Source organism: Microcebus murinus, chromosome 7, assembly GCF_040939455.1.
Source record: "Microcebus murinus isolate Inina chromosome 7, M.murinus_Inina_mat1.0, whole genome shotgun sequence".
Classification (NCBI taxonomy): domain Eukaryota; kingdom Metazoa; phylum Chordata; class Mammalia; order Primates; family Cheirogaleidae; genus Microcebus; species Microcebus murinus.
This window is the reverse complement of record NC_134110.1, coordinates 15,216,319-15,233,199: the sequence shown is the minus strand read 5'-3', so window position 1 is coordinate 15,233,199 and position 16,881 is coordinate 15,216,319. Positions and strand designations below refer to the sequence as shown.

General features: G+C 47.6%; 1 protein-coding gene across 1 annotated transcript in view; it reads left to right on the top strand.

The window, feature by feature from the left end:
- FAM169B (Protein) overlaps positions 1-16,536 on the top strand; it is a 73,915-nt gene extending 57,379 nt beyond the window's left edge. Inside the window, exons 6-9 of the mRNA XM_012764517.3 lie at positions 2,004-2,186; positions 7,209-7,340; positions 11,490-11,590; positions 12,904-16,536. Of these exons, the coding sequence (XP_012619971.2) occupies positions 2,004-2,186; positions 7,209-7,340; positions 11,490-11,590; positions 12,904-13,092 (605 nt within the window). The 3' untranslated portion in view covers positions 13,093-16,536. The remainder of the gene's footprint in view (positions 1-2,003; positions 2,187-7,208; positions 7,341-11,489; positions 11,591-12,903) is intronic.
- Positions 16,537-16,881: the final 345 nt, after the last annotated feature.

The following is a 16,881-nucleotide window of genomic DNA, read 5'->3' as shown; positions in this document are numbered from 1 at the left end:
AGAAGTTCGGAGCTGTTAATGATGTTTCTGCAGTCCTGGTTCTGTTTTTGGTGCTTGTCACAGTGTTATATAATATGTTGATGCTTAGGATATGGGCACAGCACATGGCATCCTTCTCCACGTTTCAGCAGGACAATTTCTTTTCCTAAATTTAGATCCATATGATTCAGAATATCTGTTAACTTAGCTTGGGCTAGGCTGAATATATAGGTTTATATTTATAATTTCATCCTGTGAGGAAAACAAAATGTCCAAATTCATTGCATAAATAGGATCACAGGGGCCAGATTTTACCTACTGACGAGTGTACATTGTTTATAAGCATCTTAGCACATTCCTTTCTTATGTGCCTGCGACTTTAAATCTTATTTAAAAAAATTATCATGGAGTGAAATTGACTCTTGGGGGGCTTTAAAGTTCTATGAATTTTAATCCATGTATAGATCCATATAACCACAACGGCAATAAAAATAAAAATAGTTTCATCATTCTCTCCCATCGCCCCCCAAAAAACTTTATTCCTAGCAACCACCGGTTTATTCTCCATCACTATAGTTTTGTCTCAAGTGAATTGAGGTTCTTTGTTGGCCATAGATTATTTTTAAATTTATGTTTGGCATAAATTAATAATCGTCTATGTAGTTTACAGTTCTTTTGGTTGGCAGTTTGGGCTGGGCTCAGCTGGGTGTATTTCTAGTCTAGCTGGACTTGCCGTGTGCCTGTGGGACCTGCCTGTCAGGTAGGTGGCTCTGCTTCTTGGGGCTGGCTAGATGTTGGCTGGGACTACAGGAGTGCCTGGGCCACATTCCTTTAGCAGGCTAGCCTGGGCTGGCTTTCGTGGTGTGTCATTGGGATCTGAGAGAGAGTAGAGGTGCACAGGACCCCATGGAGCCCAGGCTTAGAACTGTCATGCGGTCACTCTGCCTCATTCTGTTAGCCAAAGTCAAAGCGCATCACAAGGCCAGCCCAGACTGAAGGTGAGGGGAAACCGACCCCATCTCTGGATGGGAGGAGCTTCAAAATCAGATTCAAAATCATTTGTGGATACAGGAGGGAAATAATTGTGGCCGTTTTTGCACACAAATTACTGTAGTAGTACGTATTGTTGCAATTCAGTTTGGCTTATTAGAATCCGAGTCATTTTTTTTTGTTTTGTTTTGGAAGTTAGCCACTTTCTGAATCTTGGCAGGGACAAACACCATCTCTCCCCACAGGAGCTGAATATGCTACATATTCGTTTTCCCGTTCCTCTGCATCCAGGGCCCGGGCACCTGTGCAGTGGAAGGTGAGGTAGTAGGTTTCACTGGGAATTGATTCTCTGGTTAGGGCGATGACAGAAGTGAGGCCAAGTTCCCACTGCAGAAATGGCAGTTGTGCTGGTGTTGATCTTGGTTGTGGTCAGGTTCAGGGTGGAAAGGCCAGGAGGCTGCCAGCTGTCACCTCTCTTGCTGTGCTCAGCAAGGTCATCCGTGTTTCATGGGAAGCAGGGCCTGGTGCTGGAATTGGACACAGGGAGCCCTTGTTAGAGCTACTGAAACAAGTTCCTACCCTAGAGATGATGGGCCGGGATGGCCTCCTAGCCCACATCCCCTGATGTCAGGTTTCACTCCTGCAGGGAGACCTCTGGTGTCGTCCAGATACTGCTCTTTGGCCCCAAGGGTCTCAGCCAGCCACGCCCGGTGAGGAGAGGGATCTGAGGAGGCAGGTGCCTGAGCGGCCTTGCTCTGCTTTAGCCTCCCAGGTTCGTTTCTCATTTCAGTCCAGTGATGTAGTGGTTGCCCTTGTAGCAATGAATAACATGAGATTTTAAAGAAAACTCATCAGCCAACTGGAGAACTGGTGGTTTGAAATGATCTGCTACTTTAGCATCGGCTTTTTAGCTTGTGACGCTCACCTTGCTTCCAGGTGCCACGCATGGCTCTGGCTGTGCAGGGGCCCCGCAGGGTGGTGGTGGGTCAGCAGCAGGCCCAGGGGACAGCGTGCATGCCTTGCTTTCCCCGCAGGCAGCCTGTGTGGCGATGGCACCGGTGCGTGCTACCTGCTGCCTGTCTTCGATACCGTGTTTGTCAGGAGGAAACACCGTCGCCAAGGCCTGGGGATGGTCATGCTGCAGGACTTCTGCGAGACGTTCCCAGAGGACGAGGCCCTAGGGATCAGTTGCCCGATTTCTCCTGCCATGTACCAAGGTAAACCCACCTGGTGTTGCGTGGAAGCATTTGGGTAACAGTGATGGATAGCACGTGTGCATTCAGGGGAGGGAGGTTCCGGAGAGCCCTTGTGGGCAGATGCAGGCCTTGGCATGGGGACACGCACACGGGGTTTTCCTTCCTTCCGAGAAATCTCCCATCGGTTCAGCACAAGCCGAGACTTCATGTTTGATCGCAAGAAGCTTTCCCAAGCTGAGAAATAATTGGATTTAGAAACAATCAAAGCTGAATCAACAACCTCAGAGAGGAGGTGACTCCAGATAGCTGCTGGCACGCTGCAGGCTGCTGCAGGGCCTCGGAGTGTCCTCGCTCTTTCATTTGAAGCGTATGGCTCTTCACTTTGTCCTTTGAACTTGAAGCTGCGGGAGAGCCCGGGAACTGAAGGAAAGGCAGGAACCGCTCGGAAAGGCAAGCTCTGAATGTGCTGAGTTTCCCAGCACCTCTTACTGCCCGAGACGGCTGCCTCCCACAATCCTGATAACGCATTTGCCAGAGGAGGATCAAAACTCTGACGCTGAACGCCACACTCCAGGCCACACGGCGGGAGATCCTGGAGAGCAGCTCTCCGGGATCGCGGAAGAACACCCACCCCGCTTTGTGCCCTGCCTCGCTTCTTGGTGTGCAGGTGCTTTTGAATCCTTCCTATTGAGTTTCCAGTGTCCTTCTGGTATAATAGATTGGAGCAAAAAGTTAGGAAAGGCAAGGAGCCTTCTGTTGCTCTGAAGTCAAAATGAAAAGATACTTTTCCTCAAGTGGGTTTAGTCGTTTCTTTATATTTTCAAACTCTTAGTCTGTTATTAAACCCTGAAGAGCCTTGAGTTTCTGCAAAGAGTGCTTGAGGCTTGCCGCACCGTGTAGCTCACTCTCAGGTGCTGGAGCATTCCAGAGCCCAGGCGGCCGGTCCCTGTCCATACCAGTGGCCCGCCAGTCCCAGTCCCTGTGTTCTTGATTCAGTTCTGAGAGCTCTGACTGACTTGCGCCCCCTGCCCCCCTCTGCAGGCTGCCTTAGGGGTTAGGGTTGTCTTGTCAAGGGAGCTGAAGAGCCATTTCCCCAGGGGACAGCAGGCTGCAAGTTCGGGGGCTGTCCCTTCTCAGTCTCTGCCTGTAGAGAAGGAAGATGTGAAGGTGCTGATTCTGAGGCTTCTTCTCTCAGGGTTTCAGCCACCCTGGTGTCCCTGTCAGGCTTAGTGATTGAGTGCAGTCCTGCCTTCCTACTGCACAAGAGGGACTCCTGCCCTGGGCTCCGTGCTTCCAGCCCTCTTTCAGCTGTGTCCCTCTCCATGGACCCAAGGGATGTGTCCGCCTGTGTCCATGGCACTCCTAAATAGGCTCAGAGTACTGGGACTCCAGATTTCTGCCAGTGGCTGCTGAGGGCGTGAGGGGACCTTGTTCCTGCATCTGTGCTCATGAGGGGGCCACACCGCCGGTTTGCACAGCCCAGGGACAGCTGTTGGTGGGCTGTGGATGGAGTGTGTGTGCTCCAGCCACATGTGTGTGCAGCCCCTTGGGGTGTGGGGAGTCTGGGGTGGGAGGGAAGAGGGGTGGGCTGTTGGCTGGGGGCCAGTTCAATGGTATTGTTGCATTCTGGTGCAAAACTTCAAGGAGTCCAGGAATTCTAAATTTGAAACTGGCTTTCCCTGTTGTCAGGAAGCTATATTTATCCAGATAGGAGGGCAGAATGTGTCTACGATCTAGGACTTTGCTAGCTTGGTTTATACCTTTCAAATACAGGCATACCTCGTTTTATTTGTGCTTCGCAGATACTGCGTTTTTTACAAATTGAAGGTTGGTGGCAATCCTGAGTCAAGCAAGTCTTTTGGCACTATTTTTCCAACAGCATGTGCTCATTTCGTGTCTCTGTGTGACATTTTGGTAATTCTCTCAATATCTCAAACTTTTTGGTCATTTTTGGTCATATTGTATCTCTCATGGTGATCTGGGATCAGTGATCTTTGATGTTACTATGGCAATTGTTTTGGGATGCCATGGACTGCACCCATATAAGACGGCTAACTTAGTAGGTCAATGTGGTGTGTTCTGATTGCTCCACTCACTGACCGTTCCCTCTATCTCTCCCCCTCTGCTTGGGCCTCCCTACTCCCTGAGAGACAGCAATATTGAAATTAGGCCAATTAATAACCCTACAAGTGTTCAAGTGAAAGGAATAGTCACACGTCACTCACTTTAAATAAAAAGCTAGAAATAATTAAGCTTAGTGAGGGAAGACTTGTCTAAAACCAAGATAGGCTGAAAGCTAGGCCTCTTGCACCAAGCAGTTGGCCAAGTTGTGAATGCAAAGGAAAAGTTCTTGAAGGAAATTAAAAGCGCTGCTCCAGTGAACACACAGATGATAAGAAAGCAAAACAGTCTTATTGCTGATATGAAGGAAGTTTGAGTGGCCTGGATGGGAGATCCAACCAGTCACAATATTCCCTTAAGCCAGCGCGTGATCCAGAGCAAGGCCCTGACTCGCTGCAATTCAGTGAAGGCTGAGAGAGGCGAGGAAGCTGCAGAAGGAAAGTTTGAAGCTAACAGAGGTTGGTTCATGAGGTTTAAGGAAAGAAGTCATCTTTATGATACTTGCGAGTGAAGCAGCAGGTGCTAATGTAGAAGCTGCAGCAAGTCATCCAGAAAATCCAGCTAAGGTCATGGATGAAGGTGGCTACGCTAAACAAAAGGTTTTCAGTGTGGATGAAATAGCTTTCTATTGAAAGAAGATGCCATCTAGGACTTTCATAGCTAGAGAGAAGTCAATGCGTGGCTTAAAAGCTTCAAAGGACAAGCTGACTCTCTTGTTAGGGACTAATGTAGCTGGTGACTTTAAGTGGAAGCCAATGATCATTGACCATTCCCAAAATCCTAGGGTCCTCAAGAATTATGCTGAAGCTACTAGACCTGTGCTCTAGAAATGGAACAGCAAAGCTGGGATGACAGCACATCTGTTTATAGCATGGTTTACCAAATGTTTTAAGCCCTGTAGAGACCTACTGCTCAGAATAAAAGATTCCTTTCAAAATATCACTGCTCATTGACAATGCACCTGGGCACCCAAGAGCTTTGATGGAGATGTACAAGGAGATGAATCTTGTTTTCGTGCCTGATAGCACAACATCCATTCTGCAGCCCATGGAACAAGCAGTAATTTTAACTTTAAAGTTTTAGTATTTAAGAGATACGTTCCATGAGGCTGTAGCTGCCATAGATAGTGATTCCTATGGCAGATCTGGACAAAGTAAATTGAAAACCTTCCGGAGAGGATTCATCATTCTAGATGACATTAAGAACATTTGTGACTTATGAGATGAGGTCAAAAGATCCACATTAACATGTTTGGAGGAAGTTGATTCCAATTCTTATGAGTGACTTTGTGGGGTTCAAGACTTCAGTGGAGGAAGTCACTGCGGATGCCGTGGAAACAGCAGGAGAACTAGAATTAGAAGCGGAGCCTGAAGGGGCGATGGAATTGCTGCAATCTCACGATCAAACTTGAATGGACGAGGAGTTGCTTCTTCTGGATGAACAAAGAAAGCGGTTTCTTGAGATGGAATCTCCTCCTGGTGAAGATGCCGTGCACATTCTTGAAATGACAACAAAGGATTTAGTATATTCCATAAACTTAGTTGACAAAGCAGCATCAGGGTTGAAGAAGACTGGCTCCAATTTTGAAAGAAGTTCTCCTGTGGGTAAAATCCCATCAAACAGCATCACGTGCTACTGAAATCTTTTGGTGAAAGGAAGTGTCAATTTATGCAACAAACTTCATTTTGTCTTATTTTAAGAAATGGCCGCAGCCACCCCAGCCTTCAGCAACCACCACCCTGATCAGTCAGCAGCACCAATATCAAGGCAAGATGTTCTGCCAGCAAAAAGATTAGGGCTCACTGAAGGCTCAGATGATCCTTAGCATTTTTTTGAGCACTAAATTATAATATTTTTAAAATTAAGGTATGTACATTTTTTTAGATATAATGCTATTGCACACTTAAGAGACTACACTGTAGTATAAACATAACTTTTAGGTGCACTGAGAAACCCCAAAATTCACGTGACTCACTTTATTGTGACACTTGCTTTATTGCAGTGGTCTGGACCCTAACTTGCAATATCTCCGAGGTCTGCCTGTGCTTAGCAGGGAGCTCTGCAGGCTTCCGTCTGTGCTCTTGCTCTGGGCCCTGCAAATGCTAGAGAGGCCTGAGGGAGTCCCCGCGGGCAGCACCGGCAGGACCAGGAGCAGCTTCCCACTCTCCTGGATTTGGGACACTGCCACGTGAAAATGTTCACCCTAGAACATGGGCATAAAAGTCTACAAGCCTTCAAGGGTCTCTAGAAATCAAGGAGTCTGCAGAGGATAAACTGGAAGGTTCCGTGGGAGAGAGGGCTCAGGAGGCTTGGGAAGGAGGAGAGACGGTGCTATGGACCGGATCGTGTCCCCCCAAATTCATAAGTTGAAGCCCTCAGAGTGACTGTATTTGGAGATAGGGTCTTTAAAAAGATAATCAAGCTTAAATGAGGTTATAAGGGTGGGCCCCCAATCCAATATGACTCGTGTGCTTAAAAGAAGAGACAGAGAAACCCAGGGACATGTGCACACGGAACCGGCATGTGAAGACACAAGAGGAAGATGGCCATTCACGAGCCAAGGACAGAGGCCTCAGGAAAAACCAACCTGGGACACCTTGATCTTGGACTTCCAGCCTCCAGAGCTGTGAGAAATAAACTTCTGTTGTTTAAACCGCCCGGTCTGTGGTATTTTGTGACAGCAGCCGGAGCAGGCGCACACAGATGGGATGTTGGAGGGGCACGCACAGGTAAGCAGGCCACCAGGGTGTGTCCACGCGGCGGGCTGGAGTGCCTCGGGGGTCCCAGCAGGGAGCGGGGCTGGAGGGCTGCTGCAGGAAGGACCAGAGTGGGCCGAGTCTGGGGACACCAGAGGGCTGGCCTCGTGTGAAGCAGGTTTGGGTGGGGGTCCTCCCAACTCACGCATGCCTGCCTTCCTCTCAGTCTGCAGGCAGTTCCTGCTGGCCCGGCCGGAGGAGCGAGGGCGCCTGTGGGAGGTGGAGCCCCCGGGGGCCTGGGGCCAGCGCGACAGCATCTGGCTCAAGGTTCACCTTCTCCGGGCAGGACTTCCAGACGGTGAGTCCGGCTGCAAACAGTGCACTTTGGCCTCGTCATTTCTAGTGTCAGGAACTGGTGCAGATGAGTTCACTGTGATCAAATGAGACCCACGTAGACGTTATTTCTGTTGTTGTGCAAACAAAGGAGGAGTGAGGCCCTGGTCGGGGTGGCACCCTGTCCTGAATGAAGCACACCTTCCCGCCCTCTTGCTCGAAGTGCTCCCAATTTGGCAATTAGAAGCTCCCCGGGACCAAGGGGCTCCCCTTTTACAATTAGAATGGACTGTTGAAACAGAAAGAAGACCAATTTCCTCTGCCTGACTGAAGATCATTTGGAAGCATGATTTTGAATAGGTAATATGTTCACTTGGCCGACAATTTGAAAGACACACACACACAAGGGGTCACTGTGACAAGCAAGCCTCCCGTCCCTCTCTTGGGGGAACACGCACTTGCGTAAACAGCAGAGCTGCATAGACGACATTCTGCCAGTTGCTGCCTCATCCCTTGTGTCCTTCTTAAGGGCAGCATAGTATGATGTCATGGGAGTTGTATGAACGTGTTGTTATTTACTTCCCTGTTGACAGATGCAAGCAGTATGTTCAGTTTCTGGTCAATCCACACAGTGGCCCAGTGGGTTTGCCTGCGGGGGTTCTCTGGAGGGTGTTTTCGAGGCAGGAGAACAGGGACTTAGGTGGCCCGTTTCAAGAGGAGGCAGCAGGTGGGAAGTCCTTTAAATGGCCGGAGGGGAATGCAGCCAGGATCCTCTCTGGATTTACAAGTTGCTTTTTGACAGTCTGAGGGTCTGATCTCAGACCCTCCTCGGCTCAGTGCTAGAGGTGAGGCCGGGCCAGGCCCGGGGTAGCTGACACCCCCGGGCTGCAGGTGCTGCCTGTGGGTGGGAGACGCGGGAGGTTCTAACAGTTTAAATTAACTGTCCAAATTAAAGCCTTGGCTTGCCTTCCCTCCTGGAACGCGAGCTCCTGTCAGTATCAAATGCCATTTCTGCCGCCGTGGGTGGCTCGTTAGGGGGCTGATGGGCAGTGGAGGTGCCAGGCATTCTCTCCACGTGCTGACTGATGTACCTTAGGTGGTGACAGGCTAGAGTGGCTTGGAGTTTATTGATGATAATAGTGATCAGTTTTGCTTTTATGGTGCCTTTCAGCTAGAAAGCGTAATGGATCTTTACAGACACTAATGGGGGGACCAGGCACTGGGGCAGGAAGGGCCCTCTCGGGGCTGCGACTCTGATCCTAATGAGGCGGCTAAGTGACTTGCCCTGTGGCGTTGTGTTAGGAAGGGGAGCGAGCGCAGACCCCGGGCACGAGCTGACCAGCTGTGTAGGTTTATGGACCCGCTTCACAAATGAGGCTGCGGCCCCCATGCAAGGCCTTTGTGCTTGGACGCTGCAGTTCCTTGGCAGGGAGTGGAAAAAGAAAACGGATTGCATATCGGAATGTGGAAATCGCACAGGCCGGAGGGGGTGAGCAGGGGGAGGAGGCTTCCCCCTAATTGGGAGGATGGCTGCCTCCCAGAGAATTCCACCGGGGGTTGTTTTGAGAGCTGCGAGTCAGTGTGGTCTGGTCAGAGGAAACTGAGCTGGAAGTCACATGCCAAACCTGTCACTTTAATTCACTCTGAGATTCACCAACTCTCACTTTAAAACAGCAAATGAGGGGACTTGCGCAGAGAATGTTCCAGAAGCACGCTGGAGTCCCTTGAAGGAAGAAGGGTCATCATTATAATTAGGGTATAATTAGATTACTAAAACTCTCTACTTTATAGAAAGTAATTCTAAGTTATGGACTTTTCACTCCCTGTTCAAATCATGGCGAGGTCCCAGTTTCACCCACACGTTCTGTCTCCCCGAGGGCCTGCAGTCAGAATTTTAATTCACTTAGGGAGGTTTTTCAGCCAACCAGCTTCATCTTGCAACCATTATGACAGTTAGTGCTGACATCCCAGATTTTTTTCCAAATTGGTGAGCAGGGGCTTCAGATTCGGTCATGGATCAGCCCAGATGCTCTGCAGTTCTTCAGTTTCCAGGCTCTTTGTCCCTTCATGGAAATCAGCAAGTGTTAGTGGATTAGAACTTCCCACGGGTCACCAAGCAATGCCAATTCTAGAATCTTCTCTTCCCTGGAAATCTCACTAGGCCACTTAATTTGATCTTAGTCTTTATTTAGAGTTGCTTTCCTCACTTGTTCTGTTTTTCGAGTTCTTTCTCTTGTGTCTTCCTATAATTTTATGTGCCTTAGAAATAGAACTGTAAGCAAGAAGCCCAGTGGAACCAATTGCTCACTCTAAATAAGGCATAAACATTTCACAACATTTCAAAGGGAAATTAACTTGTGCTCCTTGCAAATGGTTTAAAATCTATTTTCGAAGCAGCCTGATTGATGGACCAGGTCATCAAAAGTTTGCATGATCCTGGCTGTTGGTAACATCTGTGGCTTATCATGGCCCTGAAAATATTTACAGATTATTCAGACCTCTCGAGAAGAGTTTGTGGGAAATTTCTTTCTTCCTACACTCGGTTACATACAATGCCTTTGAAACTTGACCAATGAGATCATAATTCCATTCGATGTGATTTCCCAGTCAGCCTGCATACGCTTTAAGTTTCTTTACTGTAGAAAATGAAATTGAGTATATCAACAGTGAAATGTTCTTTTACAAAAATGTTGCTGGAGGCAGGAAATAATGGAGTACTGCTTTAAAATTTTATTTTTCCAATTTATTGGTCACAGTTTTGCTTTCTTCCTCCAGATGAACTTTTGGTGGATTTAATTGTCATCCACAGGAATGATAAAAATCTTTTCTTCCATTTACATTTAACTTTTAAACCAGAGGGATTGTATGTAAAGAGGTGAAAATTTTGAGATATGAGTCTTATGCCTAGCAAACTCCGGTTCTGCCTTTGTTTCAGCTTGTTCTGGTGAATCGTGCATTATACAGTCTTGCAGCAATAGCAATTTCATGCTGGGAAGTGCTGAGGGTGAAACCATCACATTGGACTTGTTTTTTCTGTCTGGTGCTGCTCTTTGACGTGTTGTGTTGCTCCCTCTAGTGGCCATTGTGGTCGACTGCAGCTCTGGATGTTTAATTTAACCTGTGTGGTTGGTTCTCATATACTTAACACTTGCGCTTCCAAATTAGTGCATTCACTTTAAAAGATTTACTAAATATTAATTGGTTAGAAATAAAATACAAACAAATATTTGACCGCTGTTAACATGATGTAGTGCATAACAAAAACACCAGGAAAGGTGGAAAATTGATAATCAATACCTACTTTGTTCTCTCATTCATTCATTCATGTATTCCTTCATTCATTTGCACCCACACATGCACTGGGCACAGTCCTAGGTGTTAGGGATGCAGCAGTAAAGAAGCTGACCAAGCTTCTGAACTCATCTATGAGCTAAGTGCATGGGCAACTACTGTTTGATATAAAAACCCTACATAGCGGAGAGAACTAAAGCATGCTGGTATTTTTAAGTACTTGCAATTAAATTTTGCCAAACCACATTTTGCTAATTTATACAGTTCTGTAAATAACCTAAAAATTTACTTACATAGATAACAACTAAATAATACATTTGTTCCTTAGTAAACAAAATGTGTTACATATGTATTTTCAGCTCAAATGCAAAACCGCATATTTTTTCCTTAGGGATCTGAACACCCTCCCCCCTTACCCCCCCCCCCCCCCGCCGGATTTGGGGGTGGGGGGTGGGGAGACATACAGTAGGACAAGGAGGTTTTTTCTTCCAAGTTGGTACTGATTTGGTAGGAGGGGCAGGAGGCTGAATTAACATTATGGCTTCTCTCGTGAGTAAAAACCCCAGTGAGCAGAGGAGGACCTAGGAATCGAACTGGAAACCCCACTCCATTGAATGCCTGAGTCATGAGAAGAACAGATCACTATTCCAGCTCAGACATGCTGGAGCAGAACGTCCACTTGGCATCTCCTGACATCTGGCAGGTCTTCCCCTCCTCTGGAGAGAACTGTAGCTGGTGTCATAGTTCGGGTCAAGGATAAAATTGGGTGGTGGCCATCAGCATGTTGAGAAGGGTCCTCAGTGTATTATTAACCTGTTGATTGTCCAGCTCCTTGGATGACACCCTCATTTGTTTATCTTTTTCTCTTGCTTGGGGAGGGCAGCACACCCAGGACATTCCAAGAAGGAGGAGGGCGTGAACGGTCATGGACAGCCTTCTCAGGGTGACGGACCCAGACAGTCTGCTAATGGAGAAAGCAACAAGGTACGGTGATGAAGTGTCATCCATGAGCTTCTTGCTTTCTTAGTAATCACGTTGTCTTTGCTTAGTGAAGCCACTGTCTGAACCTGTAAGGCAGCTCCTGGCCAACTTGGCTGTGGATTTCAGCGTGGTCGTGGGCTGTTGATTTACACTAGAAATATTTGGGCCATGCAGGGAGAAGGGGTGATGTGAGGAGAGGCCTTTGTAATTAGACTTTTCATGGTTCTCTTCTCTAAGCTAGACAAACTCTAATGAAACCAAAATGAAACAGGGAACACATGGGAATTGGCTGTAACCATGCATCGTTAAGGAAATATTGAAAAATCTGAATTTCAAATTCTGCCATGGACCAGTGTCTTCCAAGCAGAACAAAAGCAAGACTAATTTGTCTTTTTTCCCTCCCTCACCCTGCAAGCTCAAATTGCAAGAAAATGCATATGGTATTAGGTTTCTGTATAATCCAGAGTGATTGTAGAGTAGGTCCTGGGGAAGAAGGGTTACTGAATATTTCTTGGTGGCTTGTTGTCATTCAGTCCTTCATAAGATTTTAAGTTTTCCTGAAGCCAAGCTGGGCACTCATCCACACAAAGTAATTGTGACAATCCTCTGGTACAGAAGGGTCTTTGCTTTCGAATCCCTAAAGATTTGATAATTATTTTAAATTCCAAAACTTACAATTGTACATCGTGGGGGAATACTGCTTATTTTGGAAAATAAATTGTTCTGGGATAGAATATTTAACATCAAAGGCATAAAATAGCCCAGTAAGTGCTGGATCATTTTAGAAAGCTGCTTCCTGTCTGATACCAGCCATCTGGCAGACGAGGGCTTTCATTTTCTTTGGGTCGCCATGGAAAGATGGGCTAACTTAAGACCTGACCAGGCACTGAACAGAGTATTGAATTTGGCGTCTTCCGCTGACCCCTGACTTTCCTCTTAAGCTTTGGAAGCTTTTTAGAGGAAGCAGAGGTGTCTGGTGTCTTGTAACGCCATGGGTGTGTATGTGGAGAAGCCTGCATGTTGGAGCACAGGGCACCAACTTTTAAACTAACACTTCCTTGCCCCGTTCTTCCGGTCTCCCCCAGCTGAGCTGTCCTTCCGTTCTGTTCACTAAATACTCACTCTTATGTTTAATACATGGTTTCCATGTGGCTGGCCAGGGGCTTTTGAACCCAGCTTATCTGTTCTGAATCTCAGCATGGACAAGCCAGCCAGGATACCGGCAGGTCCTGAATTCCAGCCCCGGATGGTCTGGGGTGACCTGTTACGTTACAGTGCTTAATTGGAATGCCTTGTGAATTCTTTTCTGACTTTAGGAAGGGACCCGTGGAGAAGAATTGGAAAACACAAAGAATGATCGAGATTGTGGAGTGAAAGAGGAGGAAGCTGGGCTGCTGGAGAGACCCTGCCAGGCTGAGCTGAAGGCACAGGAAGCCAAGAGGACAGCAGCCGTGGCGGGGCTGGCTGGGAAGCCATGGCGGAAGCTCCCACGGCCCAGTTCCTGACTCCTCCAGACACCTGCCTGGCCTGGGCGCAGAGGCCTGGCCTGGGCTCCCCGTACCAGTGTGTGGCCAGGAGCTGAGCTGGCCTCCTGTCCTTGCTGTGCCTTCCTTGTCATCTTTGAGGAGACAATGACCACATCAGCTCCACCTACCTCAGTCCTCTTATGTGGGGCTCAGGTTCTAGAAAGCCTGAGAATGTTCCAGGTTAAGCATGAAACACTATATAGGATCGAGGAGTTATTTTCTCAAGTTACTTCTTGGCAGTTCCAAGAGATTTCAGAAACTCATTCAAAGCCCAGTAGGGTTTCTGTTCCTTAGAAAGAATTGGTGCAACTGTCCTGGAACCACGTGAATGTTTTCCTGAATCTACTTCTTTCCTTATGTAAGTGGGACAAGCTCAGGGAGGGGCCGTGCCTGTCGGATCCAGGAAAACCCCGTTTAGGTTCGTGCACGCCAGCCTGGTGTTACTGTGGGAACACAGACACCGAAGAGGTTTCCAGGGAGACACATTCCTTTCCCAGGGAAGCTTCAGCCACGTCAGAAGCTCCCTGAGGGCAGGGGCTGGGGCTGGCTGGTGCCCACTGCAGGCCTTGAGCTCACATCAGGCCTGCTGTGCAGGAGGCAGAGCTGGCTCCAGGCCAGCTTCAGCCGTCACCTAATTCAGATGGGAAGCCACTGCGTGAGAACTTGGGCTGATGGCCCTTCTAGCCTATTGGTGGCCTTGAGCAGAAAGGTATGTGGTAGTAAAAGTAACTGAAAATGACAGCCTGGCTCAAATGTGACCTTGGCTTCCCCCTTCTCAAATACCCACGAGGCTGGCTTGGCGACGTGTGCTCGGCCGCTCAGGGGATGCAAAGCCCAGCCGGGGACCCCACCCCAGGCCGCCTGCCCTCCACAAGGGTAAGGCACAAGTCCAGGCCCTTCGTGGAGCCCCAGAGCCTGCTCCCCGAGAGCTGGGGCGGTGCTCCCTCTGCACTGGGGCCCAGCCTCGCTGACGTGTAGTAGGATTTTTCCAGAGAGAGCTGGTCAGGCCCTCCTGAAGCAGACAGCACACGTTCCAGCCCCTGGTTTGGGGCAAATACAAATGTGATCACATCAGCACAGACGCCTCAATCCCCTCTATGGCTTGTCACCGACTTTGGAGAAGCCAGGGCCTGTCTACAGTGGGTCCCGCTGACTGTCCTTGGCGTACTCCAGCTGCAGGGTCAGCTCTGGGCCTGCCTGGCTGCCCCTTGTGTTCCCAGTGCCAGCGTGGGGCTGTCCCTCATTAGCTGTGGGGAATGGAGGGTGGGGTCATCTCAGGACTGAGGGGTCTGTTCTTTTGCAGCTGGATTCTGGAGAGGTTGACAGAGGACAGGCTTTTACCTTTTTAGGGCTGTAATAAAGCCATTCCTGGGGCCTGGAGCCTTGGGGTGGTGAGGAGACACCAGAAGCCCCAAATTCTGGGGTCCATCCACGTTGCAGCATGTATCATCAGTATTTCTTTCCTTTTTATTGCTGTTTCCCGTGTAGTCAGAGGACACATATGCAGGACCTCTGTTACTTATTCACCCAGTTGTCTGTCCATCCATCCATCCATCTCCCCTCCCTCCCTGTTTCCTTCCTTCCACTCATCTCCCAACTATTTACCTCTCAATCTATATATCTTTCCCGTGATTCATATCTCCATCCATCTACCCTTCCATCCATCCATCACCCATCCATTTATCTGCCCTCCCTCCCTTCCTCACCTTTCTTCCTTCCATCTACCCTTCCATCCATCCATCCACCTATCCATCCTTCTATCTACCTATCTATACATCTGTTCATCCATCTTCTAGTCTGTCCATCTGTTCATCCATCTGTCTGTCCATCCATCCATCCATCCATCCATCCATCCATCCATCCATCCATCTATCCTCCATCCATCTATCTATCTTCCATCCATCCATCCATCCATCTACCCATCTATCCAGCCATCCATCCTGTCGTACAACATTCATCGTGCTTTCTCAGGGACAAGCTTTATGCCAGGTACTGGGGATATAAGTGAGGTGTGGTTAGTGGCTTCAAGGAAACTCTGTTCTCTCTGTAGGGGTTTCTTCTGGAACATTCTACTGGAGTTTCTTTCTTTCTTTTTTTTTTAATCTCTCTTACACCCATTACAAAAGGGGAAAGGTTTTTAATCAAATAGAAATAGAGTTTAGAACTCCACGCGGGGATATTATGAAGCCCTCCCTGCCCCTTACAGGTGAGCTGTCTGTGAAGGAGGCACAGGCCATAGAAGTGAAGTCAGGCCTGCAGCCGAGAGGGTGCTGCCTGTGCGATGTCACACATAACCTTTCCCGTGTGACGCACGTGCTGTGAACACTGTGCTCTTTGAGTGGATGGTTGGTGTCTTGTGTTTACATGAGAAAGTGTCTCAGAGGTTTGATGAAGTTGCTATTCAATAAAACAAGCCTCTCAAGGAAGAAAAACGATGTGCTCTGAGGGCTTCATTTGAGGACAAATAAACTGACCTCACAGAGTTAGGAGATACCCTGGTGCTCTGGGCACCCCTTCCCAGCGTGGCGTAGTCTGTGTCGGTTCTGAGCTGTGTGCAGGGGCCCCTTCCATGCAGTGTGTTCAGGGACTGTCCGTAATGCTTGTGTTTGCATGTTATTGTCTTTATGAAATCATTTTTATTATTCAGTTTGTCTATGTTCCTGCCTCTATTGAGGTATAATTTACTAACCATAAAGTCCACTCATTTAAAGTACATAATTCAATGATTTTTAGTATATTTACAGAGTTGTACAATTGCCACCACCATCTGTACCCCTGAAAGAAAACCTGTACCCATTAGCAGTCTCTCCCTTTCCCCTCACCCCTGCCCCTACCCTCAGCAGCCACTAATTGCCTTCTCCCTGTACAGCTCTGCCTCTGCTGGACATGTCATATATGCAACAGGGGTCCCTGCAGCTGGCATCTTTTGAGGTCCATCCACGTTGCAGCATGTATCGTCAGTATTTCTTTCCTTTTTATTGCTGAGTAATATTCCATGGGATGAATGTATAGTGTTTTATTTAGGCTTTCATCAGCTGATGTACTTTTGGATTGATTTCAGTGTTTGGTAGTTATTAATAATGCTACTATGAATATATACATATGCCTACATAAGTTTTTGTGTGTACATATATTTTCAGTTTTCTTGGGTATATACCCAGGAGTGGAATTTCTGGATCATATGGTAACTCTACATTTAACATTTTGAGGAACTGACAAATTATTTTTCAAAGTGGCTGTACCATATTACATTCCCACCAGCCACATATGAAGTTTCCGATTTATGCCCCATCCCAGCCAATACCTGTCACCGTCCATCTGTCTGATATACCCAACCTAGTGGGTGTCTCATTGTGGTGTTGCTTTGCATTTCCCTAATGACAAATGGTGTTGGACATCTTTTCATGTTCTTATCAGCCATTTGTATTCTATTATGGATATTAATCCATTATTGGATATAGGATTTGCAAATATTTTCTCCCATTCTGTGGGTTGTCTTTTCACTTTGTTGGTGTCATTTGAAACACATTTTTAATTTTGACAAATCTAATCTATTTTCTGTTTGGTTGTTTGAGCTTTTAGTGTTACAGTAGCAATGGTTGCATTTTCTAAATGCCTGGCCTTTCATCCCATCTAAATGGAGTTATGAATGGCTCAGGCAGGGTGAACAACACCAAGAATGCATAGTCATTTGGAAGTTTGCATCTGGATTCATGGTCTGGCAGTGGTGATGGATACTCACTGCTATGCACCAGGCTCTCAAACAGG